Genomic DNA, 27,840 nt, shown 5'->3' on the forward strand with positions numbered 1-27,840 from the left:
TACCAATCCCTTCATTTGGTGAGGAATTCAGCATCTAGTTATCCCTTCCCTTAACACCACAGTCTTTTATCTTCCTGATTCTTAGCCTCTCTCTATTTGGAAACACCTCTGAAAAGACTTACCAATGTCATGTATATATGCTGGTATGGTGCAATAGACTTGTAGTCACTGTACTTGGTGTGTTAAGGCAGGGTTCTATTAGTTCAAGACATAAATTTATGTCTCTATAAATGGAAATAGGCATGATGTGTATATCAAAGAAAACACACATTTGTCTTCCTGAGAATGAGTTAATTTGCATAGTATAATTATCTCTGGTCACATCTACAGTAAACAACATGACTGTGTTTTCAATTATTCTCCATATTACTTTTGAAACAGGGTCTCTCAATGAACCCAGAGCCCATCTGTTGACTAGGATAACTAGCTAGTAGACCTCAAGGATCCTCCTATCTACCCTTCCCCAACTTCAGTGATAGGCTTACAGGTATGTACTACAGTGTCTAGTTTGCTTTGTGGGTGCTGGGATCTGAATTTACATCCATATGTTGGCACAGCAAGCATTTTGCCCATTGAACCAAATCCTGCAAAAGTTCTCAATCCATTTAAAAGTGGTTAACCACTTACTTTTCACTTTTGGTGTTTGGGATATGGTTTCTATATAGTACAAAGAGCTGATTAAAATATGCATAAATAATTTTTATTCTGCTTGGAGAAAAATCAGTGGGATTTCAAATATAGCTGCTAATAAGAGGAAAGGAATAGTGTAAGTTTATGGTTACAGATAGATCATTAAAACACCTTTTATATCTATAGATTATCCATCATCATAGTATTCCCTTAATAAAGTTACTGATATACATAATATTCAGTTGTCATCATTTTGTTATGTAGCCAGTGCCAACTGTTAAAGTTTGTAAATGTCCTATTACAATTTAAAGGCATAAACTTAAACATTGCCCTCTTCAGAGGAGGGTAGAGGCTGGGACAGGAAAAAAGAAAAATGTATAGTTCATTAAAAATCAGTAAAAAAATTCCCTTCTTCACTCCATGGACCTGTGATCCAGTTCCTTGTCCTGCTAGTGTCTTCTTCCATCTTCTTGTGTATATTATATATTGGAACTCTGATGTCCATGCAGTTGTCTTGATTTATAATGGAGTGTGTTCATAGGGTTAGCCATCACTAGTGTCCACAAATCATTTCCTTGCTGAAAGTTTGAACTCTTTGGATATAATAGAGAACTGTACATTGTAGGAGATGAGACTTACTATTCCTGTCCTTCAGACTCATCACATCTGTGAACAACATTGTTCCTAATTATGCACCAATATTTAAAAATGTGAAAAGTGTCAATTTGTATCCTTGAGATCATCTAGGGAAGGTACTTTCTCCTGAGCAATGCTGTTGATATATCTCTTGTGGTAAACACATCATTGGCATCCTTGGAGCACAATCATATTTGAAGATAAACATGATTTCAATTATAAAAATGGACATTTTTGCATATTTTTAGATTATTGTTTCAACTGAAGTGACTCTCATTCCCAATTCAGCTCTGCTTTGACTGGCAGAATGACACAACTCTTTAGGCCTTCAGCTTATGACACATTTGTTTTGCTTTTCATTTTGCAGTCTTTTATATTTCTCCCATAGGTCTGCGTATTTCTGAAAAGTAACAAGTAGAAACAATGAATCATTACACTGATTTGATCCTTATGTTCTGTGCAATTTTAATAATTTTTCTTATTAATTCCTTAAAATTTTCTTAAGGCCTAATTTGTATCATGATTTAAACATGTTTTTATTTATGAGTAAATTATACTGTTCAGACTTTCGCTTTTGCTTTTCCTTTATGGATGTTTTTAGCCTCTTCTTCAAATTATGTCTTTGTTTGGGCAGCTGTGGTCACAGTTCTTGTGGGTTCTTTTAACTAATAAACAGTTTCACTGATGAAATTTAGTTACCAGTATAGATTTTTCTTCATCAGTTGTCTATATCCTCTTTAATCTTAATCATGTGCTTGTCTTCAAATTTAATTATTAAAAACTTTAAATACCTCCCTACTCAAGCCTTGTATAAACATGCAGCACAGGAATCAATTCTGAATATCTAACTAAGGCTCTGAATCTTAGTGTAAGAAATGGAGCCTGGGGTGGGGGCATGGCTGGGTCAGAAATATGCCTGCTAGAACCCCAGGTATTCATGAAAGAGCTAAAAATATCACTGTTCTCTAATATCAGACATGGAAGGCAGATATAGGCAAATCCTTGAAACTTAGCAGCCAGTGGCCAACAAGATTAGCCCCATCAGTGAGCTTGAGATTCAGTAAGAGACCATCTCAAAAACTACAGTAGAGGGTGATGGAGGAAATTGGAAGTAGATCTCTGGCCTTCACATCCATGTGCGCAGATGAACAAGCACTAACATGCACACACATGTGTGCACTCAGAGAAAGAAAATAGAGAGGAGGGATGGGAAGGAGAAATTTAGTGTAAACTCCCACAGATTGGCAGAAGGGTGAAGATGATTGGTAAGAAAATCAGTGTCCCATTCTGATGACAATGAATTCTACCTCCAACTCACAACTGAACAGAAATTGAAAACAAAGTATAGGATAAAGGAAGGACAGACACTCATGTAGTTGTGAGCTTTGAGGAGTTCCTTTCCTCATTATCTCTCTCTTAGGAATAAACTCATAACAGGTGAGACAGAAAAACTACCTTTGCAGATGACACTACGGGAAAAAACAGCCTAGTATGTTGTATGTCTTTTATAAATAGTGATTTTGAGGCAAGGACTATTGCCCTTGTGGATTGTAAAATTCCTGTATAGCTGAGGATGATTTGGACCTTTTGATCCTCTTGCCACTACTACCAAAAGTACTAAGATTATGTATTTTTTTGTGGATGTATTTTTTCTTTTTTTAAATTGATTTTTATTGAGTGCTACATTTTTCTCTGCTCCCCACCCTGCCTCTCCCCTCCCCACTTCAAACCTCCCCCAACGTCCCCATGCTCCCAATTTACTCAGGAGATCTTGTCTTTTTCTACTTCCCAAATGGATTAGATCTATTTAAGTCTCTCTTAGTGTCCTCATTGTTGTCTAAGTTCTCTGGGATTGTGGTTTGTAGGCTGGTTTTCTTTGCTTTTTGTTTAAAAACCACCTATGAGTGAGTATATGTGATAATTGTCTTTCTGTGTCTGGGTTACCTTTCTCAAAATAATGTTTTCTAGCTCCATCCATTTTCTTGCAAAATTCAAGATGTTGTCATTTTTTTCTGCTACGTAGTACTCAGTTTGTGTAAATGTACCATATTTTCCTTATCCATTCTTTGGTCGAGGGGCATTTAGGTTGTTTCCAGGTTCTGGCTATGACAAACAAAGCTGCTATGAACATAGTTGAGCATATGTCCTTGTGGCATAATTGAGCATCTTTTGGATATATACCCCAAAGTGGTGTTACTGGGTCTTGAGGAAGGTTGTTTCCCAATTTTTTGAGAAATTGCCACACTGACATCTAAAGGAGTTCTACCAGCTTGCATCCCCACCAGATATGCAAAAGAGTAAACAGAGAACTCTCAACAGAGGAATCTAAAAATGACTGAAAGACACTTAAGGAAATGTTTAACATCCTTAGTCATCAAAGAAATACAAATCAAAATAACTCTGAGATTCCATCTTACACCTGTAAGAATGGCCAAGATCAAAAACACTGATGACAAGTTATGCTGGAGAGGCTGTGGAGAAAAGGAAAATATTGTGTACTTTTTAACCTTAAGGATACCTGTGCTTCTTTCTTCTACATAATAGGATACAGTTCTTGGTTCATAGAAGTCTTAAGAAAGAAATAAAGCACAAGGGGCATAGTTGCCATAATACAACATATATATTCCTAAATGACTTAGTGTTATGCCATTACTTAATGATCACTTCATCACCAGACACGGGCAACAGACAATCAACCAGATCTTTAGCAATTAACAGAACATGGGATCAGGCTTGGTCAGCCTTTAGGCTTCAGTAAATTTCTTGATGAACAGAAATGGAGAGAACAGGAGTCTGGTTAGATGGCTCAGTGATAAAGAGTGTGTTATAGACTGAAATTCAGTTCCAAGCATCCAAGACAGGAGGCTCACAAACACCTATAACTAGGTCTAGGGGATCTGACTTCCTCTCTCGCCCTTTACATGTATTACGTGCTCATGTGCAAATGTACACACATACCAACACACACACACTTTAATGTATTTTTAAAATGAAAAGAGCACTAAAGGTAAAGCAGTTTAAATACCGCTTTCATTTGCTCCTCCAACATATGGACCTTTCTATTTGCCAGCATCTCAAGAATATGTTTCATGAACTCCTCATTACTCTTCTCTTTCTGTTGCAGTAGAAACTGTTCCTTCTTCTGGTAAGTTTCTCTCATCTTGGCCTGTTCCTTCTTGAAATTCTCAGTCAACTCTGTCAACTCCTTCTCATGACTCTTCTCTTTCTCTTGAAGCAACTGTTCATACTTCTGTAACTTTTCTTTCAATTCAGACTTTTCCTTCTCCATCTTCTCAGTCAGCTCTTTCAACACCTTCTCATGACTCTCCTCTTTCTCTTGCAGCAACTGTTCCTGCTTTTGTTGCTTTTCTCTCAACTCGGCCTTTTCCTTCTCTGTCTTCTTAGTCAAATGTTTCATCTCTTTCTCATGACTCTTCTCTTTCTCTTGCAGCAACTGTTCCTGTTTCTGTTGCTTTTCTCTCATCTGGGCCTCTCTCTTCCCCAATATCTCAGCCAACTGTTTCATGAGTTCCTCATGACTCTTCTCTTTCTGTTGCAGCAACTTTTCATTTCTCTGTTGCAGTTCTCTAGTCTCAGCCTGTTCCTTCTCCAACTTCTCAGTCAGCTGTTTCAACTCTTTCTCACGACTCTTCTCTTTCTGTTGCAGCAACTTTTCATTTCTCTGTTGCAGTTCTCTAGTCTCAGCCTGTTCCTTCTCCAACTTCTCAGTCAGCTGTTTCAACTCTTTCTCACGACTCTTCTCTTTCTGTTGCAGCAACTGTTCATACTTCTGTTGCATTTCTCTAATCTCAGTATGTTCCTTCTCTATCTTCTTATTTAACTGTTTCATGTATTCCTCATGACTCTTCTCTTTCTTTTGCAGCAACTGTTCATACTCCTGTTTCATTTCCTCTTGCATTTTTGCTACAGCTTTGGAGGCTTCAGCTCTCACATGCTCCACTGAAAGGAAATTGAGAGGGAAGATGTAAATGCACCATGTGATGCTCTCTTCCTCACCTGATCCATTGTTACTGCTGATGTCATAGTAATACTGTGCCTGATACTAGCCGTTTAGACACGGCATTATTCTTTAGGTCTTCTTCAAGGTCCCAGGTTTACAAGTAATCTAAACATTCCACAGCTTTTGGGAGCAGTTAGCCCTTTAACTTGTGCCTTACCTTCAATCTCCTTTTCCTTTTCTGTCAGAGTCTGGTCTGCCTGTAGAATTGCATCACCTACTTCTTCCTTTGACTGCAAAAAATTCCGCAGAACATCTTCAGCCTTCAAGTTCAGAGAACATGAAGTTAACAGCAGGAATGACTGGAAACTTTTGTGCCTGTCTCCCTATATCCATTTCCTCTAGTCACACCTCTTGTTTTTAAAATTCCCAGGCACACAAAGGGGCAACACGGTTCAGGTTGAACCCCACTAAGAAATTCTTTTATGGGAGGCCTGTGTTGGACAAAAATTATGGTCCTTCTAGACTGTGGGCTCTAACTTTGGAGTTAGTGGTGCTATGGAGATAAATAGAGTGAGTTTGTTGTAGCTTTATAAAGAACAAGTAAATCTGAGGACATGAGAAAAGGCAGTATCGTTAGATCCCAGTTAGCAACATGAAGTCCATTTTGTCCCTGGCCAGTCTGCCCTAATCTGTTATCTACTATTTACTGAGGCTGACCTGCAATCCCAAACTCCCTTGCACAGGTGTCTATAATAATGCTATACCACATATATTTTATCCCTTTATGATTGATTGGTTCTGGCACCAGTGGCAAATACAAACCCACAGGACTTTCTGATAGACTGAAAGCATGCCCCCATGGAAGGTCCCAACCTGTTTCTTCCAATATTACATTATGATTGGATGGGACTCAGGAACTGTCTCTTTCTGGTTTTCCTTCATTAAACCTGACTGTTGCCCCTGTCTTGGTTACATTGTATGGATGCTGATATGGCTCCCTGATATGTCAGATTTTTAAATAAATATTTGGCCTGATCAAACACAGCCATTTTGGTGAATTATTTTCAGATTCATAGACCCTAACATTTGGAGCCTTTTCCATTAGCTCATGGTCCCCTGGCTCGAGTCTCTGGCTTGGTTGACTTCTCCTGACTCATGTAGCAATATCCAGAGGTAAACACTAAAGGTTTTGTGGTCTGTGGCATCTTCTACTAGGACCCACAAGAGAGGAGACTAGGTGAAATATTGCTTCTGAAGTCAGAGGGAGAAGAGAGTAATCTTATCTCCTCTTTGGGCCTCCAGGAGTTGGGAGTGTCTGGGACATCTGGTTTCTGAAATTCAGCCAAAAAGGTGACTGATCCACCTAGGTCTAAAGAGAACCATGTTGTAGTACAACCCTTGGACTCCATTGTTTCACTGTGGTCTCTCTGTTTCTGTCAAGTCAGACTCTTGATTTCACTTTGTATACTCACTATTGGTACCCTCTCTTACTTCGAGATCTTGTGGCAAACTCCATCTTTGGGTCAAAATTCTCCCTTGTCTTATAGACCTTGTCTTATGGAACTTTTATGACTTCAACAGGAAAGCCCAGGTATTGGAAGATTCTGTCTCCCCCCAGAAAGTGCCACATAGTCTGTGACCTCCAGTGACTGACTTTTGGAGTCAACTGACCTCCCAAGGACACTTTTAAGCTCTCTATTTCTCTTGCAGTCCACACAATAGTTTTTGGCAGCCCAGACCACCCTGACCAAATGCTGTATGTAGTGTACTTCTGGGTGCTCCTCTTGGAAGATACCCCCCAAAGAAGCTCCAGTTCCATCTGCGAAGTTAATTGGAGGGAATCCATACTGTCTTCCCTGATTAACCTTGGGCTCCTATATTACCTTCCTTTGGGGAGTACTCCCTTTAACTTCCTTATGAGTATATTCATAAATGGGGAACATAGAGAATGTCCTGGTTCTCTCCCCCACTGGGGCTTCTTGAAGATTATGGTAGAAATGACCCTGATATTAAGGACTGTAATTAATTAAATCTGGGGTAGAAGCTTACCATCATGGCATCATAGTCAGTGGAGAGTCTCTTGAGAAGTCCCCAAAGATCCTCACAGATAGGTAACAAATGCTCATCTCATGCACTATCAGGCTTTACTGCTAAAATGACATAAAATAATCTTTTCCCAACCGTCCATATTCAATCCATTCTCCATGCTGTCTGACAGCGTGGGAGAGTCCCTTCATGACTGTATAGACATACTATCCTGCTTCCAGAATATTAGGACCAACCTGACTGATGTGCCAGGACAGAAGTTTGCAAGGACTGCTCTAATTACTTTGAGAAAGACACTAAGAACTGAAGTCCTCCTGTTTACACTTCAACTCAAAAGGCAGAACTGATTGCATTGACTATGGCTCTAAATCTGAGAAAAGTAAAAAGGATTAATGTTTTTACTAGCAGCTGCTATGCTTTTGTAATGTTCAATGTCTATGGGGCTGTAGGGTAAAATGTTCAGTCAGTAAAATTGACCCTGACCCTGAATTCAGAGACAATGATATAAACACACCTGGGACCTGAAACAGAATCAATAAAAGAAATCCAAAGTGGCCCGGAAACCACAGCCAGTGAAAGAAACACATCATAGCAATGAACAGAGAACCAAATTTTAAAAAATACACTTTTCTGTGAAACAAAAACCAAATAATTATACTCTAAGCCTGAAAATAGAGCCAAAGAAACACACTTTTGTGTTGGAAATGGAACCAACGAAAGAAACCCACTGTAGCCCTGAAATTAGAGCCTAAAGGCCAAAATGGACCAGTGGAACAAATACAAACTGGTCATGATACTAGAGCCAAATCCGTCCCTGACCAACTGAGCATAAAACCTTCCAATACCTGTGCAGGAAAAACAATCAATCCCTGAGGCAAAAACAAACAAACAAAACAAACAAACAAACAAAAAAAACCCAACCAATACCTGAGGACAAAATCAAGTCCACTCTGAGCTTTTTCAAGCTCAAGGGGATCAAAATCTGACCAATTCTCTCCCTGAAAATCTCCCTGGAAAGCTCTGCCTCTAAAGAATCCTAAATATCCCCTGTGCCTGTTCAGTAGTCAGAAGCCCTTCTCCAAGCTGGCAGAGCAGCCACTCTCCTGGGTTCCTTCTTCCCAAATATACCTCAACAATGAGATTTGGGGTAAATAACTTATTTCCCGGGAGTGGAGAAGAATCTCTGCTGGCAAATGCTCTCTAGGAGCAGAGAATCAATGGACCTCTCTGCTAGGAAAATCCCTTAGGGAAATGGAGCAGAAGTAACAAGTTTTGCAGGCACTGGAGCAGAATGCTACATTTCTGCTTTGGTTCCTTCCTTAGCAGAGTGAAGCAGAAGTAACAACTGGGCCAGAGTTGAGAAGAAAGCACCCTCACTGGTGGGAAACTCCCTTAGGGGAGTTGAGCAGAGCTCTGTTATAGGGGCCCTCTCTTAGAGATAAGAAGGATTTTCACATTCTGTGGGGAGCCCAACGCCCATCAGAATCCAACTTCAGGTATCATCTGTCTTCCCAACAAGTCAGGATTTCTTTCTTCTCACAATTGTAGGATTCCTGGATACCTTCCATTTACAAATATAGGTATGGTCTGTCTTCCTGTAAAGTCAGTATGCCTGTCTTTAAGAGCTGAAGTTGGTATCCAGGATACCTTCCCTTCACACCTTCAGGTATAGCCTGATTTCCCACAAGTCGATATACTTTTCCTCCCAGGGCTATAACTCTTTCAGGTGTAACCTGACTTCTAACAGTTGGGATATCTTTTCCTCCAGAACAGTAACGTTTGTATGTATAAACTGACTTCCTGACAAGTCAAAATACCTTTCCCTCCAGGGCTGTAACTCTTGCAGGTATAGCCTGACTTTTAACAATCAGGGTATCTTTCCCTCTAGTGGTGTAGAGGTTTAACACTTGCAATGGCCATATACAGAGAAAAGGTCCTCCTTGGTGCAAATGGTAAATCAATCAAAAACAGGGAAGTAATTCTTGATCTCCTAGATGCTTTCTGGAATCTGGTATATCAGGCCGCTAGGGAAGTGGCCCAACTGACTCTGACCTCAACAATGATCCTGCTGTTGGCTCCAACACTACCAGAACTGCCTACATATTTAATTAGCCATGATGACTTTTTCCACAGATGGGTTAACTAAACGGGGATAGTTCAACAGATGCAAACTCTGGGAAGGGCTTTAATCAAACAGCTCATGAGAGCACCCATCTTGGTAAAACAGAATTATTCATGTTGTTATCTAAAATCTATCTCCTTTTCCCCTAAATTTTATGCTTTAAGACATTGTTTCAAGATGTCTGGCCTGCCAGGATACCCATTCTGGACCATGGCAACACCAGGAGCACAGTAAATAGGAAAGAAGTATGGTGCAGGAGTCTTGGAAAATAGACTTCATTTGAGGTAAGGCCCAGGCCCTATGGGTTTAGATATCTGCTAGTACTGGTGGGAGGCTTCTTGGGTTGGGCAGAAGCTTTTACAGTAATAAGAGAGGCTGCTTACACAGTAGCCAGAAGAAGCTGATATAGGAGATCATCTACAGGTTTCGAATACATACTGCACAAATATCAGAAACTGGACCAGCTTTAGTATCTCAGATTATACAGGAATTGTCTAGGACTTTGTGGATAAATTGGAAACAACATTGTGCATATCATCCCCAGAACTCAAAACAGGTAGAAAGAATGAATTGAACCTTAAAGGAGACCTTCACGAAACCTTGAGACTCACACGGGCCGGATGGCAATCTTCCCCTTTGCTGTTCTTTGGGTGATAAATACTCCTTAGAAGTTGACCCCTATGAGATTATATTTGGGATCTCCCCTTGTGTCCTAGCTTAGATATGTAATCTTATATTACATAAGTTGATAGAGGCCTGCAGCTTACCCAAGACGGGTTATGTCTCCTGGTATGGCACATATATGGGCTTCCTCCATGCCCCAAAAACCTCAGAGCTGCAAGACAGGAGACTTCATCTGGGACAGATATCACCAGAAGGAGCCTTGTATCTTCTCTGGAAGTTACCCCACACTCTTATCCTGATTACCCCATCAGCTGTGAATGTGGATAAAATTAGGTCCTGTGTATATCACTCCAACTTAAAGCCAGTTACAAAAGGACAAGCAAGCAAAGACAAAATCAAAAGGTGTACTGTATGATTCCACCCACAGGACCCATTAGAGCTAAAATTCATTTCTTTCTGACTTTCCTTTTCTCCACAATGGGATTGATAAATGCCAACAACCCATATATGTCAATCCCAATGTTATGGGGGAACAATGCTGCTTGTATGCTAACCAGAGGGGAGTGATCACAGACATTCTGAGCTTAGTTAGACAAAGATTAATGAAACGGGAACAAACCCAATCAGTTGCAAGGGGATTTTTCAAATCCCTTTTCAGGGGGACCCATGGATCACTACCCATGGATAACAGTTATAATTCTAGTAATCATGCTATGTGCAACTTCCCTGCTAAACTCTATCTCCTGCTTCATTCAAAAGAGGATAAATACAGTTGGGCTCCTAGTCCTGGGGGTTTAGTATGATCACTTACAGGACTTGCATTTCTGCTCTCAATGGTAACCCACTCAAAGAGGGGGGAATCATAAATGGTGTAGGAGGCCCTTCTGTATTTGTATTGCTTTCATTTGTTATTAAAGAAATTGCCTTGACCTAGTTGATAGGGCAGAACTAAGGTAGGTGGGGAAGAAAGCAGAGACAGGCAGATGCCATGGTTCTCCTGCCTGAAACGGATGCTGGTTAGACTCATGCTGGCAAGTCACAGTCAAGTGGCGATACACATTAATGGAGATGGGTTAAACTAATGTGTGAGAGTTAGCCAATAAGAGACTAGAGATAATGGGCTAGGTAGTGATTTAATTAATACAATTTCTGTGTGATTATTTCGGGTATAAGCTAGCTGGGCAGCCAGAAAAAAGGGGCCCGCTTTCAACTACAGTTAAATCCTAGAGAGTCGCATGAATTCCATTTTTACCCCCAGGCCATTCTTTCCTGAGCTGTTACATACGGTTTTTGAGGCTGAATTTAAACTTCAAACTCCCTTGAACAGATGTGTAGAATAAAGCTATACCACAAACATTCCACCCCCTTCTGAATGGTTGGCCAAATATAAACCACAGGACTACCTGATAGGCTGAAAGTGTACTGCCATGGAAAGTCCCCAGCTGTTTCTCCCCATATTCCATTATGGTACTCGGGAGCTGTCTCTTTCTGATTGTTTTCATTAAGATTGACTGCTGTTCACCAAGGGATCTAGATACTGAAACTTGACTCCTTTCTGATTTATCACCTTTTAAAGTAAGTTTTTGGCTTGCTAGAACCCTGTCTTTGTGGTAGGTAACTCTCAGATTCTCAGACCACAAGAGTACGGGGCTGGGGAAGACTGATAGATAAAGAGACATGGATGACAGACCTGATTGTCTTTTAAAGCTAATTTGAAGCCCACACTGATGAATTGTAAGTTTTGTTTTTAAATCCTTTGCAAGACAAGGAGACCAGCTGAAACACAGGCTGATAGTCATACTGGTGGATAATGTGATTGCTATGAACTCAAGTGTTAAGTGAGTGCATTGTCTCTGATGAGTAAGCAGGACATATCCAGTGTCACAACCTTCACATATGTAATGTTGAAAAAGCATATGCCTGGAATGCAGACCCTCTCATCATGATGCTTGGGGTCACTCTGCCTTCTCATAGAGGTCAGCAACTTCCCAGAACATACATGTAATCTTTCTTACCTGAATCCCCTTTTGGGGTTCTTCATAATACATTTTCTTCAACTCCTGTATCTTCTTGATAAAAAGACGATATCCCCCTGGTTTATAATAAATTCCCTGTTTCACATCTTCTTCTAGTGGACTGAAAATATCTTGCAGCAGTGTTACGCAGCGATCTACAGATTCCTGTACATTCTTCTTGAGGAATTCCTCTAGCTTTTTTTCTAAAATAGTCTTTGATGTAAAAATGAAAAGAAAATAATTAAGAAGGGAAAGAAACCCGAGTTTACCAGATTTTGACTGACATCATTATTGCTCCTTGAATATAGAGTTCAGATCAGAGATTTGCACCTTTAAAGATAAACTGCTCTTTTCAGACTGGGCCAGAGGTGCCACATGGCTACATGAAATAAACGTGATTCAAAGTTCATTTGCCTCTAATATGTCCCACTTTTTTTCTTTTCGTTTAGATATTAAATTAGTCAACTTACACTGGGCATGAAACTTCATCAGATACACTAATTATTTCTCAGTACTTAACAAACAGAGAATGTTACTAGCTTATATTGAAAGGACAGATATTCTCTGTTCAGTTCAGTGCCCCATTTTTTAATTGGGTTAATTAGCATTTTAAAGTCTAGTTTCTTGAGTTCTCTATATATTTTGGAGATCAGACCTTTGTCTGTTGCGGGGTTGGTGAAGATCTTCTCCCAGTCAGTAGGTTGCCTTTGTGTCTTAGTGACAGTGTCCTTTGCTTTACAGAAGCTTCTCAGTTTTAGTAGGTCCCATTTATTCAATGTTGCCCTTAATGCTTGTGCTTCTGGGGTTATACCTTTGGATGTTCACCTTCCTAGATATGGACGGAGGGGGGAGGACCTAGGACTTACCACGGGGCAGGGAACCCTGACTGCTCTTTGGACTGGAGAGGGAGGGGGAGAGGAGTGGGGAGAAGGGGAGAGGGGTGGGAGGAGGGGGAGAAGAGTGGGAGGAGGGGGAGAAGAGTGGGAGGAGGGGGAGGGAAAGGGGAGGCTGGGAGGAGGTGGAAATTTGTTTTTTTTCCTTTATTCTTTTATCAATAAAAAAATAATCAAAAAAAAAAAGAAAAAGAGGAACTGGATAAATGGAAAAAAAAAAGAAAGGACAGATATTTCACAACTTTGATTCTATGATAATCCCTTTGTCCAATTTAGTATGATTATCAAAGGGTGGATGTTACTACTTTAAAATCTAGGAACAGCTGCCTTCCTCCAGCATCAATTTCATTTATCCATAGCATTTTGCCTTCAAAAATCTACTTCCAGGTAACCTTGAGAGGAAAATTACCTCTAGTTGTGTTAGGAATACTTGATTAATGTCTTTGAAGGAATTTTGCATGAAAATCTTGATGGCTTCTTTCTCACTGGCCCTGTGCACACCAGTCAGCTCCTGGAGGGTCTCTGTAGGCAGCTGCAACTTCTGGCTCATCTGCTCATCATAGTGAGCAATGGCTTTTTGCACTGCAGCCGTATTCTCTGTCTGGGACAAAGCCAGGACAGCATTCTCCATACAGAGCTGACTCTCACTGCTGATGGCGTTGACATAGGTTATCACCAAACTCTCTAGTCCTACAATCAGGAAACAGTTGAAAACTTTTGGTACAGATGGCTGAAGACAACACTATTACATGTAATTTTGGATATGCCACTCCTTGATGCCTTAAGCCAACAGTGTCCTTATAATCATTTGGAAGAACAATAGACAGAAACATCTCAGTCTCTACCTAAGACTGATGGGATTAGAACTTCTCTGTACAAAGATCCACTGATGAGATGTATGGGCCCCCAAAGGCTAAGCTTGCTCAGTAAAGATTACATGTTTTTTTGTCTATTCAATGTTTGTGTCCATTTTAATGAAAGCACCATGAGAACATGCTCCATACCTTTTTCATGTTTGTCTGTGTTACCAGCCCTGTCCATACTAAGCATTTTATTCCAATTCAGGAATAAAACCTGTCCTCACAAACAGAAAATTTTCATCCAGATGACTAGAATAAATTTCTTTATTAGTATAAATAAACATACTATTTGTGCTAATGTGACAGCGACTAGTTCTGTGTGAATTTTATTGACAGAGTCAATAAGACAAAAAAAGATAGTCTACTGAATGGATAAAGAGCTTCATCAACCACAAATCAGACAGAAAACTGATCTCCAAAATGTATGAACTTAAGAAATTAGACACAAAAATTCCAAATAACCCAATTAGAGAAAATGGTCTACAGAACTAAGCAGAGCCTTCTCACCAGAAGTATCTCAAATATCTTAAAGCCATTTAAAGTTATGTTCAACAACCTTAGCCATCAGGAAAATGAAAATCAAAATAACCTTGAGATACCTTCTTACACCAGTCAGAATTGCTAAGATCAAAACACCAATGATAGCTTATGCTGGAGAGGATGTGGAGTAAGGGGAACACTCATCCATTGCTGATAGAAATGCAAACTTGTACAACCACTTTGGAAATCCGTATGGTGGTTTCTCAGAAAATTCCAAACCAACCTACCTCAGGATCCAGTAATACCGCTGTTGGGTTTATACCCAAAAGATGCTCAATCATACTACAAAAGCATTTGTTCAACTATGTTCATAGCAGCATTATTTGTAATAGCCAGAACCTGAAAACAACCTAGATGCCCCTCAATGAAAGAATTGATAAAGAAAATGTGGCATATCTACACATTAGAGTACTACTCAGAGTAAAAAACAGTGACATCTTGAATTTTGTATGCACATGTATAGAACTAGAAAACACCATCCTGAGGGAGGTAACCCAGACCCAGACAGATGAATATGGTATGTACTCACTCATAAGTGGATACTAGCTATAAACAAAAGATATTGAGCCTATAGTTCATGATCCTAAAGAAGCTAAGTAACAAGGTGAACACTAAGACAAACATATACATCAGCCTGGAAAGTCAAAATAGACAAGAACATCTGAAAAAACTGGGAACATAGGGGAGGGGGGAGAGGGAGGGTAGAAGTAGAAGATGCAGGAAGAAGGGAAGGGGCAAGGAGAACTTAAGAGAATGGGAGAGTTGAGATGGAGGAATGACAGAAATAAGAGCAAAAAAGAGATATTTTGATTGGAAGGAGCCGTTATTGCTTAGTAAGTTATGGAATAGTAAGAAACCTTGCTATAGAGAAATTTTCAGGAATCCACAATGCTAAGACTCTAAGCAATAGAGAGGGTATCTGAACTGGCCTTGCCCTGTAGTCAGACTGATGAATATCTTACAAATGGCCAAAAGACACTTAAGTTCAGGCTCAACCTCCTTAGCGATCAGGGAAATGCAAATCAAAACAACTTTGAGATACCATCTTACACATGTCAGAATGGCTAAAATCAAAAACACCAATGATAGCCTTTGCTGGAGAGGATGTGGAGGAAGGGGAACACTCATCCATTGCTGGTGGGAATGCAAACTTGTGCAACCACTCTGGAAATCAGTGTGGCAGTTTCTCAGGAAATTCAGGATCAACCTACCGCAGGATCCAGCAATACTACTCTTGGGAATATACCCAAGAGATGCCCTATCATATGACAAAAGCATTTGTTCAACTATGTTCATAGCAGCATTATTTGTAATAGCCAGAACTTGGAAACAACCTAGATGTCCCTCAAAGGAAGAATGGATAAAAAAAATGTGGATTATATACGCATTAGAGTACTACTCAGCGGTAAAAAACAATGATATCTTGAATTTTGCATGCAAATGGATGGAAATAGAAAACACTATCCTGAGTGAGGTAACCCAGACCCAAAAATATGAATATGGTATGTACTCACTCATAAGCAGATTCTAGCCATAAATAAAAGACATTGATTGTATAATTCATGATCCTAGAGAAGCTAAATAAGAAGGTGAACCCAAAGAAAAACATATGGTTATCCTTCTGGATGTTGGAAGTAGACAAGATTGCCAGGCAAAAATTGGGAACTTGGGGGTGGGGTGGGGTGGTGGTAAGGGGAAATGGGGAGAGAAAAGTGAGAAGGGGAAGATGGGGAGAGCTTGAGGGAATGGGATGGTTGGGATGGAGGAGAGGTGGATGTGAGAGCAGGGAAGTAGATATCTTAATTAAGGGAGCCATTTCAGGGTTGGCAAGAGTCTTGACTCTAGAGGGGTTCCCAGGTGTCCAAGGAGATGTCCCTAGCTAGTTCCTTGGGCAGCTGACGAGAAGGAGCCTGAAATGGTCATATCCTATTGCCATACTGATAAATATCTTGCATAGAACCTTCATCTGGCGATGGATGGAGATAGAGACAGAGACCCACATTGGAACACTGGACTGAGCTCCCAAGGTCCAAATGAAGAGCAGAAGGAGGGAGAAGATGAGCAAGGAAGTCAGGACCGCGAGGGGTGCACCCACCCACTGAGACTTTGGGGCTGATCTCATGGGAGCTCTCCAAGGCCAGTTGAACTGGGACTGATGGAGCATGTGATCAAACCGGACTCTCTGAACGTGGCGGACAATGAGTGCTGACTGAGAAGCCAAGGACAATGGCACTGGGTTTTGATCCTACTGTATGTACTGGCTTTGCGGGAGCCTAGCCTGTTTGGATGCTCACCTTCCTAGACCTGGGTGGAGGGGGGAGGACCTTGGACTTCCCACAGGGCAGGGAACCCTGACTGCTCTTTAGACTGGAGAGGAAGGGGGAGAGGAAGTGGGGGGATGGGGGAGGGAAATGGGAGAAGGTGGAAATTTTTAATAATAATAATAAAAAAAGAAAAAAATATCATCATAGAACCTTCATCTAGCAACTGATATAAACAGATCGGAGCAATAGACTGAGCTCCCAAAGTCCAGCTCAAGAGTGGGAGGATTGAGAATATGAGCTATGTGGTCAATACCATGATGGGGACACCCACTGAAACAGTCTACCTGAGCTAATGGGAGCTCACCAATACCAGCCAGACTGGGAAGTAACAAGTATCGGATGAACATTTTCCCTGAATATGTTTGATGGTTTCATGGCTGGGACAGAGTCAGGGACTACTGGAATTGGTGCCAGGATTTATCCCTAGAGCTTTTACTAGCTTTTTGGAAACTTATTCTCTTTGGATACCTTGCTCAGTCTAGATATAGCAGGGAGGGCCTTGGACCTTCCCCAAAGCAATGTGCCCTACCCTCTCTGAGGAGTAGATGGGGGTGGTGTGGGAAGGTAGGTAGACGGAATGGGAAGAGGAGAGGGAGTAGGAACTGGGATAGGTATGTTAAATGAGAAAAGACAGTTTAAAAATATATTTTAAAAATGTTTAAAAGAGTCATACCTGTTTATTCTGTCTATTGAATGTAGGTTCAGTTTTCTAGCATAATTTGAAAGGCTTTATTTCTTTTGCCCTATATATTTTTATTCAAAAAGAAAAATTGATAGACAAATACTATTGTAAATGCTAGTATCATCTCAGCTTAGTACTACAGTGCAGATAGGTGTACGTTTTTTCAAAGCTGAAGAAGGTCATTGCCATCTCATGATACTGTGGCCTACACAGTGAGCAGAAGGACTTGGAAGAGACTCACGTGGTCCATTGACCCTGATGCCTCCTGAGAGCATTTTAACCTTTGAACAGCTGAACACATAGGAGCAGAACTCTGTCACTTGTTCCACAAAGTCTGGGTCAAAGTCTTCATCCTGCAGCGATTCCAGCTTGCCAAGTTGCCTACCATTTGCTGGTCGTTCAAACACAAAGCATTTCTTCTTTGGGAAGAGCCTCTGGATACAGAGCCGAGGCAAATTTAATTCTTTTTCTTTATTTCTTTGGCAAGTACCTAGATGGAACAAATCAGGATTTTCAGTCAAGATAAAGAAGGGGAGTGTACAATTTTAAATGTGGTCATGGGTTCTTTTATAATTCTAGCATGTTGTAAGCTTAGGCAGGAGGATTATAAAATAAGGCCAGCCTGGGTCAGACAGTGAAAACACAAAACAAACAAAAAGAAAGAACGAGCTGCCCGGTGATGGTGGCACACGCCACGCCTTTAATCCCAGCACTCGGGAGGCAGAGGCAGGTGGATCTCTGTGAGTTCGAGACCAGCCTGGTCTACAGAGCTAGTTCCAGAAAGAATGAGAGAAAGAAAAACAGAAAGGTAGTGGTGGTGTTTAAGAATTTTCAGTCTAGGAATGGCTGAATGCTCTGTTAGGCTTCTCAGGAAAGGGGGCTTCATTCTCAGTATTCAAGCCATTTAGTGTAATTGAACTGTGTGCAAAGACTATGTAAACCCTCAAGTACAGCGTCATTTCATTTCAAAGACATCTGGCAGCACAACAGCTGCTTGGTGCCCACACTGTTCAACAGTTGAACTAGGATTCTGGTAACACTTACTCTAGCTTTTGAAATCCATCTTCATGTGTACCATATTTTCTGTTTCAATATAAAAACAAGTCTGAAGTAAAGAGATCAAACTAATCACTGTAAAGGAAAAGGTAATGAACAAATAAATTTGTTCCTAGTACAAAAGAGAAAATGTTTGAATCAATCTATTAAATCATATATTAAACACTAGTTCTTAGGAATCATTAGCAAAAAAATAGATACTGTAGGTGCAAGAAAATTATAGACAGAAAAATCTGAATTCTTGTGGGTTTAATGATCATACTCATTTAGCAGTTGTAAGTCTCTTACCATATATGGGTCTCAGGGAATGCTCTAGGTATTCATCTGGGGAGGCGGGTTTTCCATCTACTTTCAGCTCAAGAGTAAAATCCATCAGAGTCCACACGAAATCCGGGAAAAAGCTCACAAACTCATCTGAAACGTCCACCTCATGCTGGTCAGATGAGGATCTTGTTCTGATTCTGTCTGTCAGCTCTGTCACATAGCTGAACAGATAATTAAGGAAAACCCCAGAAACAATCAGAGCACCAACCACAGCTCCATTGTCAACATCCTGTATTAGTTCCACATCTTACTTGAGCCTAGCCCCAAACCTTCATTTGTTTTGTTTGTAACCTCAGAATGAACATTGTAGCTATATGTACATGAGATATTTTTATATTCTGTGCTTCATTAATCAAGAACCAGAGTCATGGAGCTGGTTTAGGAGGCTAGGTCACCCCACTTGCCCTGTCAGGTGCTGTTCTGACCCTCAGAAAGGATACTGCAGCTGGTCCAGGGCCTGCTGGTTGATGGCTCCCATGCTGTTGTACACAAAGGTGCTGCTTAGAAGTACAGCCAGGGCAAAGATCCAGCAGTCGTTCTGGTTGTCACCCTGGAAGTAAGATCACACATGACTAAGGAATATGTCTTGTTCTTATATCACTTTCCAGATTAGTAATGCTAAAATATATTAACCCCATTAGAGAGGATTTTATTCTTAAAAACATTAAACCCTCTATGAACTTTGTACCTATGCAAGGTACAAAACCAAACAAAAATGCAGCAATAAACCTACATACAATGTCCACAGCATTAAAAGGTGAATGTTGATTTGGTTTGTGATTCTTTTTCAATGATTCTCACTAGTCCTGCTTTGTTCATTGTTAGTGTTTCAATACTACAACCTACCACACTTCTTTTTTAGAGTCACTTTGTACTATTTCCCTCATCTTTTTGGTTGAAGATAAATATATGTCATTTAAATAAAAAAGAAAATGATGAAGTCAAACACTTCTTCAAAAATTATGGAAACAGTGAGAAGGCTTGGTGTGTATAGAAAGCTTGCTGCCCAACCTTAGAGTCTGAGTTCAAACCCAAGAAATCTCATGGTGGAAAATAGAACTGAGCCTACATGTTATTCTCTAACCTCCACATGGGTATATTGGCACATGCACCACGGCACATGCAACACACATGCAGACACACGCTCTCTCTCTCTCTCTCACACACACACATAAAGTAAATAAATTTTTTAATGCAGCATATTCAACAGTGTAGAATATTCAAAGATGGGGGATGAATTGCACACTGAGCCCTCAATCCTTACTTTCTCAACATCGCCCAGGACCTCAGTGTCAAGCAGAACTAGAGTGGAGCCTTCCTTCTGGGGATGAGGTAAACACCACATCCAGATCCCTTTGGTGTGAGACTGCACTGTGGAGCCCAGAGAGAAGCCTGAAAATCAGAAAGTTAAAGAGACATTAGACTTGTGGAAACAAGTGCTTCAAGAAAGTGATACTAAAATTAGCATAATCAAACTGCAAAGATGACTCAGTGGTTAGGTGTGCCTTCTACTCTTGCACAGGGCAGAGTTAAGTTCTCAGCATCTACAAAGCAGGTCACAACTATCTATAACGCCAGTTTTCGGGAAACTTATTCACCCTTCTAATATCTGTGAATGCCAACATGCACACATGACATACAGACAAAATACTCATACATATACATACTCATACATCTAAAAATTAAAATAAATAAATATTTTTTGAATAATCCACAAAGAAGGTTGGGAGAATTAATTTAACCAAAGCTAGTACTTATCATACAATCAGGGACATAGCAGAAATTCAATTTTCAGATATTCAGTCCCAAGACTTCCAGGCTTGTATCAAGGTTCCTCAGAAAATGTTAAACAGGATCAGTGCATCATGTGCTTCTCCTGATCTTGCTGTTTGTGAGGCTGTAACAGAAGGAACCTTGAAGCAGTGTCCACAAGCTGACATTGTCTATAAAGTTCACCACATGCCCTGCCCACTGAAAATGGAACTACAGGGTTGTTGTTTGCCCTGCTGGGGTCCAGTTTTGCTATGCCATGCTCTTTCCTTCCCGTTCCCATAAACACTGAAAACTGGTAAATTTGTTCTGTACCATTGCATACTACAGATAAATAACTTAAAATTTTATTTTGCAAAAGCTCACAGGCAGATGGTTGCTTGATTCTCATATGAGACTGGCTGTTATTGTCCATAGTGAAAACTCTGAGACAATAAGGACTTTCAAAGGCTGACAAACTGCATTTTGTAGCCAGGAGCAAAATGCTATATTTTGAATGTAAAATGTACTTCACAGGTTCATGTGTTTGCATACTTAATTCCCAGTTAGTGGAACTGTGTGGAAGCATTAGGAGGTAGGACCTTCCTGGGAGGGAGCAGGCCTTTGAATATTATAACACTGGATTTGCTTGTAGCCCTCTGATCAGGCATAAATAAGACACAAGCTCCTTCCACTATACATACAGCCACAAAGTCCTGTCTCCCCTACCATAGTTGTCTGATATCCCCTTAACTGTGAGCAAAGTAAATCCACTTTCCTTACATTGCTACTGTCAGTCATTTGATCAGTGATGAGACTGATAGAACACCTGCGAGTCTGGTCTCAGACAGGTGTCTCTCTAGCCGTCCTCATGTCTGCATCATTCAGAGTGCCCAGCTGTCTTCTCCACAGCTGAATAGATAAGGCAGTGGTAGACACACTTTATCACTGAGCCTCAAAAGCAAGAAAACTTTGACACACGTTCTCACAGTGACAGACTTTAAAGGTATCATGCTAAGTGAAAGAACCAGTAACGAAAAATACCATATTTTATATAACCTACTATTCCTAGGACAGTAATATTTATAGATATAGTACATAGAATATTGGTATGGGTTGGGGAAAGAGCTACTTCTAGAGATGCATGGTGGAGACACAAATGTATAATTTTTTTTATGCCACAGAAAATGCCATAAATAAAATGCCATACATCAAAGAAAATGCCATATATAAAATCAGTCATAAAAATAAATGCTATATAAAATACACTAATAAAAAAGTCAATACAGTGTGGGTGCATCCCTCGCTGAGACAATGGGGATGTTGTACTGAGAACTCACCAAGGCCAGCTGGCCTGGGTCTGAAAAAACCTGGGATAAAACTGGACTCACTGAACATAGCGGACAATGAGGACTACTGAGAACTCAAGAACAATGGCAATGGGTTTTTGATCTTACTGCACGTACTGGCTTTGTGGGAGCCTAGGCAGTTTGGATGCTCACCCCACTAGACCTGGATGGAGGTGGGTGGTCCTTGGACTTCCCACACGGCAGAGAACCCTGATTGCTCTTTGGGCTGATGAGGGAGCGGGACTTGATTGTGGGAAGGGGAGGGAAATGGGAGGCGGCGGTGGGGAAGAGACAGAAATCTTTAATAAATAAATAAATTTAAAAAAGTCAATACATAAGCTAAAGATAATTTTTTTTAATCTTAAATACTTTTAGAAAATTGCTGTTATATAGGAAGATGTATCAATTACTTAAAGCTAATTAACACATAGATAATGTTTACTACTGCCTTTCTCCATATAGTAAGTAAAACAGTTGTAGTTTAAGAAGGTAAATAGAAACTAAATGTGGTGATGCAGGACTGTAATCATCTCTCAGAAGGCCACGGCAAGATCATGAGTTCAAGATCAGCCCTGATTACATACTGAGCTAAAGACCTGCTTGGACTATATAGCATGACCTTGTCTCAAAAATGAAAGCAAAGAGACAAAGCAACAACAACAAAAAGAACCCAACAGCAAACTGCAAGCAGAAGATTAAATTCTTCACCCTGTCATGCAGGAAGCAGACAACGTCAGTGTGCTCTTGGACCCAGCACAGCTGTGCTCGTGGCCCTCACCTGATTTCTTCCCAGCCAGCTTGTTCATCAAGTAGGATTTGCCTGTGCGGTAGAAGCCCACAATGGCCACCACTACCACAGGCTGTTCGATGTTAGACAGGATCTCTAGAGCTTCCTGGTTGGCTACCAGTTGTCCATTTACATTCTCAATGAGGCACACAGGGCCTGGCATATTGACTTCTGAAGTCATTGTGCTTGCTTTTCCTAGAGGGAAAAATAAGATTTACTAGAATCAGCCCTTTTAACTCAGAAGATAGAGATATAAAATCCTTTGAATAATACAACAATGCTGTGTGCATCAGAGACATAGATGAAGGAGAACCTATATAATCTTAGAGTCCTATAGAATATTATTAAAGATTTCATTAATAATTTAACAGGCACAACATCCTGCTCTTCTAGGAACACAAATATTCCTATTAATTTTACATAGAAAACTTACATTATTAAAGATTTTTAACTAGACATCAAATGGAAATAAGAATCAGATTTAGAGAAAAGATTTTCTATTACAGTTACATATAATTAATTAAATATTCATTTGTTTACCATTATAATGAATAAAGAATTGAATTTCATTTTTTCATGCATATCTTTATGATAATTTCTGGAGGTCATAAAATATATTCATTCTAACTACTCTAGTAGTTATACTCATGTTGTGGGCATGTGTCTCTACCCACAGAATAAATTACATAACCAACATGAAACTATATAAAATTATACATTTATTTTGGGTGTTTTCTTTTTTTAGTTTTTTTTTAGGTTTTTTTTTTTTTTCAAAATTTAAGACAATAAGTGACAGTGACTCTTCCAAGGACATGTTTCACAAGAAAAGTGAACTGAAAAACAGCTACACAACAAATGAGTCTATATGCAGAGAAGGTTTTAGAGCAACAATACAAATACAGGATATTGTAGAAAGCAACTGATAAATACCTTCAGTGCATAGGCAGGATGCAAGATCAACTCAAAAAAATCAGTAGCTCTCCTATACAAAAAGGATAAAGAAGCTGAGAGGGAAATCAGAGAAACATCAGCTTTCACAATAGCCACAAATCACATAAAATATCTTGGGTAACACTATCAAAGGACATGAAAGTGCCATTTGACAAGAACTTTATGTCTTTGAAGAAAGAAATTGAAGAAGATACCAGAAAATGGAAAGGTATCCAATGTTCTTGGATCTGAAGTTCAACATAGTAAAAATGGTAATCTTACCAAAGGCAAACTATAGATTCAATGCAATCCCCATCAAAATACCAACACAATTCTTCACAGACATTGAAAGAATGATACTCAACTTCATATGGAAAACAAGAAACCAATGATAGCCAAAACAATCCTGTACAATAAAGGAACTGCTGGAGGCATTACCATCCTTGACTTAAAGCTCTATTACAGAGCTACAGTAATGAAAACAGCTTGGTATTGGCATAATAACAGAGACGTTGACCAATAGAATTGAATTGAAGACCCAGATATTAATTCACACACCTATGAACACCTGATTTTTGACTAAGAAGAAAAAAAGATACAATGGAAAAAAGAAAGAATCTTCAACAAATGGTGCTGACATAACTGGATGTCAACCTGTAGAAGAATATAAATAGATCCATATCTGTCACCATGCACAGAACTCAATTCCAAATGGATTAAAGGCTTCAATATAAATCCAACCACACTGAACCTGATAGAGGAGAAACTGGGAAGTAACATTCAATACATGGGCACAGGAGACCACTTCCTAAATATAACCCCAGTAGCCCAGACAATAAGAGCATCAATAAAATAAATGGGACTTCCTGAAACTGAGAAGCTTATGTAAAGCAAAGGACACAGTCAATAAGACAAAAAGGCAGCCTACTGAATGGTAAAAAATCTTCACCAACCCCACATCAGACAAAGGACTGATCTCCAAAATATATAAAGAACTCAAGAAATTAGACATTAACATTCTAAATAACCCAATTAAAAAGTGGAGTCCTGAACTAAATGGAGAGTTCACAGCAGAAGAATTTCAAATGGCCAAAAGATACTTAAGGACATGTTCTTCTTCCTTAGCTATCAGGGAAATCCAAATCAAAGAAAACAACTTTGAGATACCATCTTACACCTGCCAGAATGGCTAAGATCAAAAACACTGATGACAGCTTATGCTGGAAAGGTTGTGGAGTAAGGGGGATACTCATCCATTGCTGGTCGGAATGGAAACTTGTGCAACCACTTTGGAAATCAGTGTGGCAGTTTCTCAGAAAACTTGGAATCAACCTTCCTCAAGATCCAGCAATTCCACTCTTGGGAATATATCCAAAAAGATGCCAGTCATACTAAGAGCATTTGTTCAACTCTGTTCATAGCAGCATTATTTGTAATATCCAGAACTTGGAAGCAACCTAGATGCCCCTCAACTGAAGAATGGATAAATAAAGTGTGGTACATCTACCCATTAGAGTGCTACTCAGCAGTAAAAAATAATGACATCTTGAATTTTGCATGCAAATGGATGGAATTAGAAAACATTATCTTGAGTGAGATAACCCAGATCCAAAGAAAACCGAATATGCTATATACCCACTCATAAGTGGATACTAGTCATAAACAAAGGGTAATGAGCCTATAGTTCAGGATCCTAGAGAAACTAAGTAATAAGATGAACCCAAAGAAAAACATATATAGACCTACCTGAAAATTGGAATCAGAAAAAAATTTGGGAGTAGAGGTGGAGGGGGCAGAAGGAAGGGGAGATGGGAGGTTGTGGAGAACTTGAGGGAATGGGATAGTCACAGATATGAGAGCAAGGAAAGAGATATCTTGATTGAGGGAGCCATTATGGAGTTAGCAAGAAAGCTGGCTGTAGGAAAATGCCCAAGAACCCACAGGGATGACCCTAGCTAAGACCCTATCAATAGAGTAGAGGGTAACTGACCTTACCCTCTAGTCAGACTGATGATTATCTTAAATATCACCATAGAACCTTCATCCAACAACAGATGGGAAACAGAGGCAATGACCCACATTGGAGCACTGGACTTAGCGCCCAAGATGCAGATGAAGAGTGGAAGGAGTGAGAGTATGAGCAAAAAATTCAAGACCATGAGGGGTTCATTCACTGAAACAGTTTGCTTGAGCTCACCAACTCCAACTGGACTGGGCGTGAATGAGCATAGGAACAACCAAGCCCCTCTGAAGAGGGTAGACAGCTGGGGAAGACTGAGGGGCCACTGATAGTGGCACTTGGATGTGTCTCTACTGCATATACCGGCTTCATGGGATACTGTTCTCTTTGGATCTAAACCTTGCTCAACCTAGATGTAGTAAGGAGGGCCTTGGACTTTCCACAGGGTGGGGTCCATGGCACTCCCTTAGGGTTGGAATCTGTGGAGGGAAAAGGAAGGGACTGGGAGGAGGAAGGAGTGGGAATTTGGACTGGTATTTTTTAAAGTAATAATAGATAAAGAAAGAAAGAAAAAAACAATAAAAAGAGACATCAAAAAGAAGTATATGCATATAAAGAACAAACCAGTCTTTCCACTGAAGGAGGAACATCACTTGAGCCAAGATAAGATGTGTGAGTGTCACTGCCTGTTGGGATCAATGAGTCCTGGCCTTCAGCTGCTTTTCCCTCCTAGAACCTTCTAATATAAGTTACTAGAAGTTGTGCCTAGTTAGAGGATTAGATGAAGGGATTATCACCTGTTGACCATTGACTGCAGTGTATTTAAGTCTACATGGTGTTAATAAAGAGGGGCTTTTGTTATCAGTGTTAAAAGGTCTGTGTGTCAGTCTGTCTCTGCGTCTGTATTCTCAACCCCTTGCCCGAAGCTCTCCAACTGAGTTCTAGCACACAGAGCGCAGACACGGGGGCGCAGTGTGCGGCAACTGCCCATTCTTCCTCTTTCACTCTAGGGTTCAGCTGTGAGCAGAGGTTCCCAGAAAACAGTCATAACTGTGTCAATGAACTTAGAAGACTGACAAACAGACTGACTAGAATTCATGTTATGGTGGGGAGCTGGAATGTTGTAAAGTCTAGAGCCAGATTTTCCTGGCTTATCTTTAGCTGCCTCCATAGCCATTTCTTACATCAGAAGGCCTGTAGCAAACTCCCCATTTGCCATAATCTACCTGTTTCATTTTGCCACTAATGTATTTTAAAAGTACCTTGAGCTATGACTTTCTTCGTTCTTTTACAAGAGAATCTTTAATAAACGTGCCAAGCTGGACCAAGTTGTGTGTGGTAAATTGAGCTAGTGTTCCTGGCCCATTGATCATTCAGCTCTTGAATAGACCATATATCTTATTCCCTTGAATTGTTCTTACATCAACACATTTCCTCTATTTGTTCTTCACCCAAGTGGTGGCTGTTTACCCTGCATCTCTTTCTGTTTCCCGTCATGAAAATCAGACACAAGCTGCCTTTTCAGTAGGAGTGGGAAGGCATCGGCTCTGCTCCATCACTGACAGTAGTTGTTTAACTGTGCCATCAGCAGAGACAGAGTGAGCACAGAGAAAGACAATTCCAGTGCATTTCTATGGTTTAGAAGGTCCTTCTGTTTATGTGTTGCTTTCAATGGTTAATCAATAAAGAAACTGCTTGGCCTGATAGGTCAGAATTTAGGTAGGTGTAGAAGACAGATATGAATTCCGGGAGGAAGGAAGCAGAGTCAGAGATATCCACCAAGGAGATGCCAGGTCAGACATGCTAAATCTTTCCCGGTAAGCCACGACTTCATGGTGAACACAGATTAATAGAAATGGGTTAAATCAAGATGTGAGAGTTAGCCAAAAGGAGGCTAGAGCTAATGGTCAAACTGTTTTAATTAACAGTTTTTGTGTGATTATTTAAGATGTAAGCTAGCCAGGGTGGCGGGACAAAGGACCTGTGCTCCCTGTAACATTTCTAACCCCTGGTAAAGCCTCATAACTGCAGATCCCTAACTCAATGCAACCCAGTAGTGGCCCGCAGAGACTGGCTTCCCTGATAAGATCACCCTAGGTTCATCTGCTGTTGTGTCACAGCCTATGTCCAGGAGCAGCCTTTTCTAATCACAGCAGTTATAAAGAAAATCAATTAACCCACAAAAATGCCATCTCATTCCTTCCCACGATGGTCATCCCATGCTCTAGAGCAGAACTCCCCAAATCTAGCAAGAGCAAACGTCCCTTCTTACCTCCTCTTTCTGCTCAGCGCAGGTGGACAGCCTCTGCCACTTGTCTTTTATTTCCTCCTGCAATCTTGTGACACTTCCTG

At 40.3% G+C, this 27,840-nt stretch overlaps 1 protein-coding gene across 2 annotated transcripts; it reads right to left on the reverse strand.

The window, feature by feature from the left end:
• Positions 1-712: 712 nt before the first annotated feature.
• LOC142854840 (guanylate-binding protein 1-like) lies at positions 713-27,840 on the reverse strand. 2 transcript variants are annotated; one of them, XM_075981180.1, is made up of 12 exons: positions 27,761-27,840; positions 23,529-23,580; positions 22,590-22,793; positions 19,978-20,105; positions 19,154-19,263; positions 18,678-18,874; positions 17,575-17,823; positions 13,337-13,617; positions 12,035-12,247; positions 5,445-5,547; positions 4,292-5,226; positions 713-1,666 (listed from the first exon to the last, which is right to left on the reverse strand). In XM_075981180.1, the coding sequence occupies exons 3-12, from the start codon at positions 22,777-22,779 to the stop codon at positions 1,595-1,597; spliced, it is 2,478 nt and encodes an 825-aa protein (XP_075837295.1). In that variant the 5' UTR covers positions 22,780-22,793; positions 23,529-23,580; positions 27,761-27,840; the 3' UTR covers positions 713-1,594. The 2 variants fall into 2 exon arrangements, with proteins under 2 accessions (XP_075837295.1, XP_075837296.1); XM_075981181.1 differs by lacking the exons at positions 19,978-20,105; positions 23,529-23,580; positions 27,761-27,840 and having other exon boundaries at positions 22,590-22,659.

This window comes from Microtus pennsylvanicus, chromosome 7, assembly GCF_037038515.1.
Source record: "Microtus pennsylvanicus isolate mMicPen1 chromosome 7, mMicPen1.hap1, whole genome shotgun sequence".
Classification (NCBI taxonomy): domain Eukaryota; kingdom Metazoa; phylum Chordata; class Mammalia; order Rodentia; family Cricetidae; genus Microtus; species Microtus pennsylvanicus.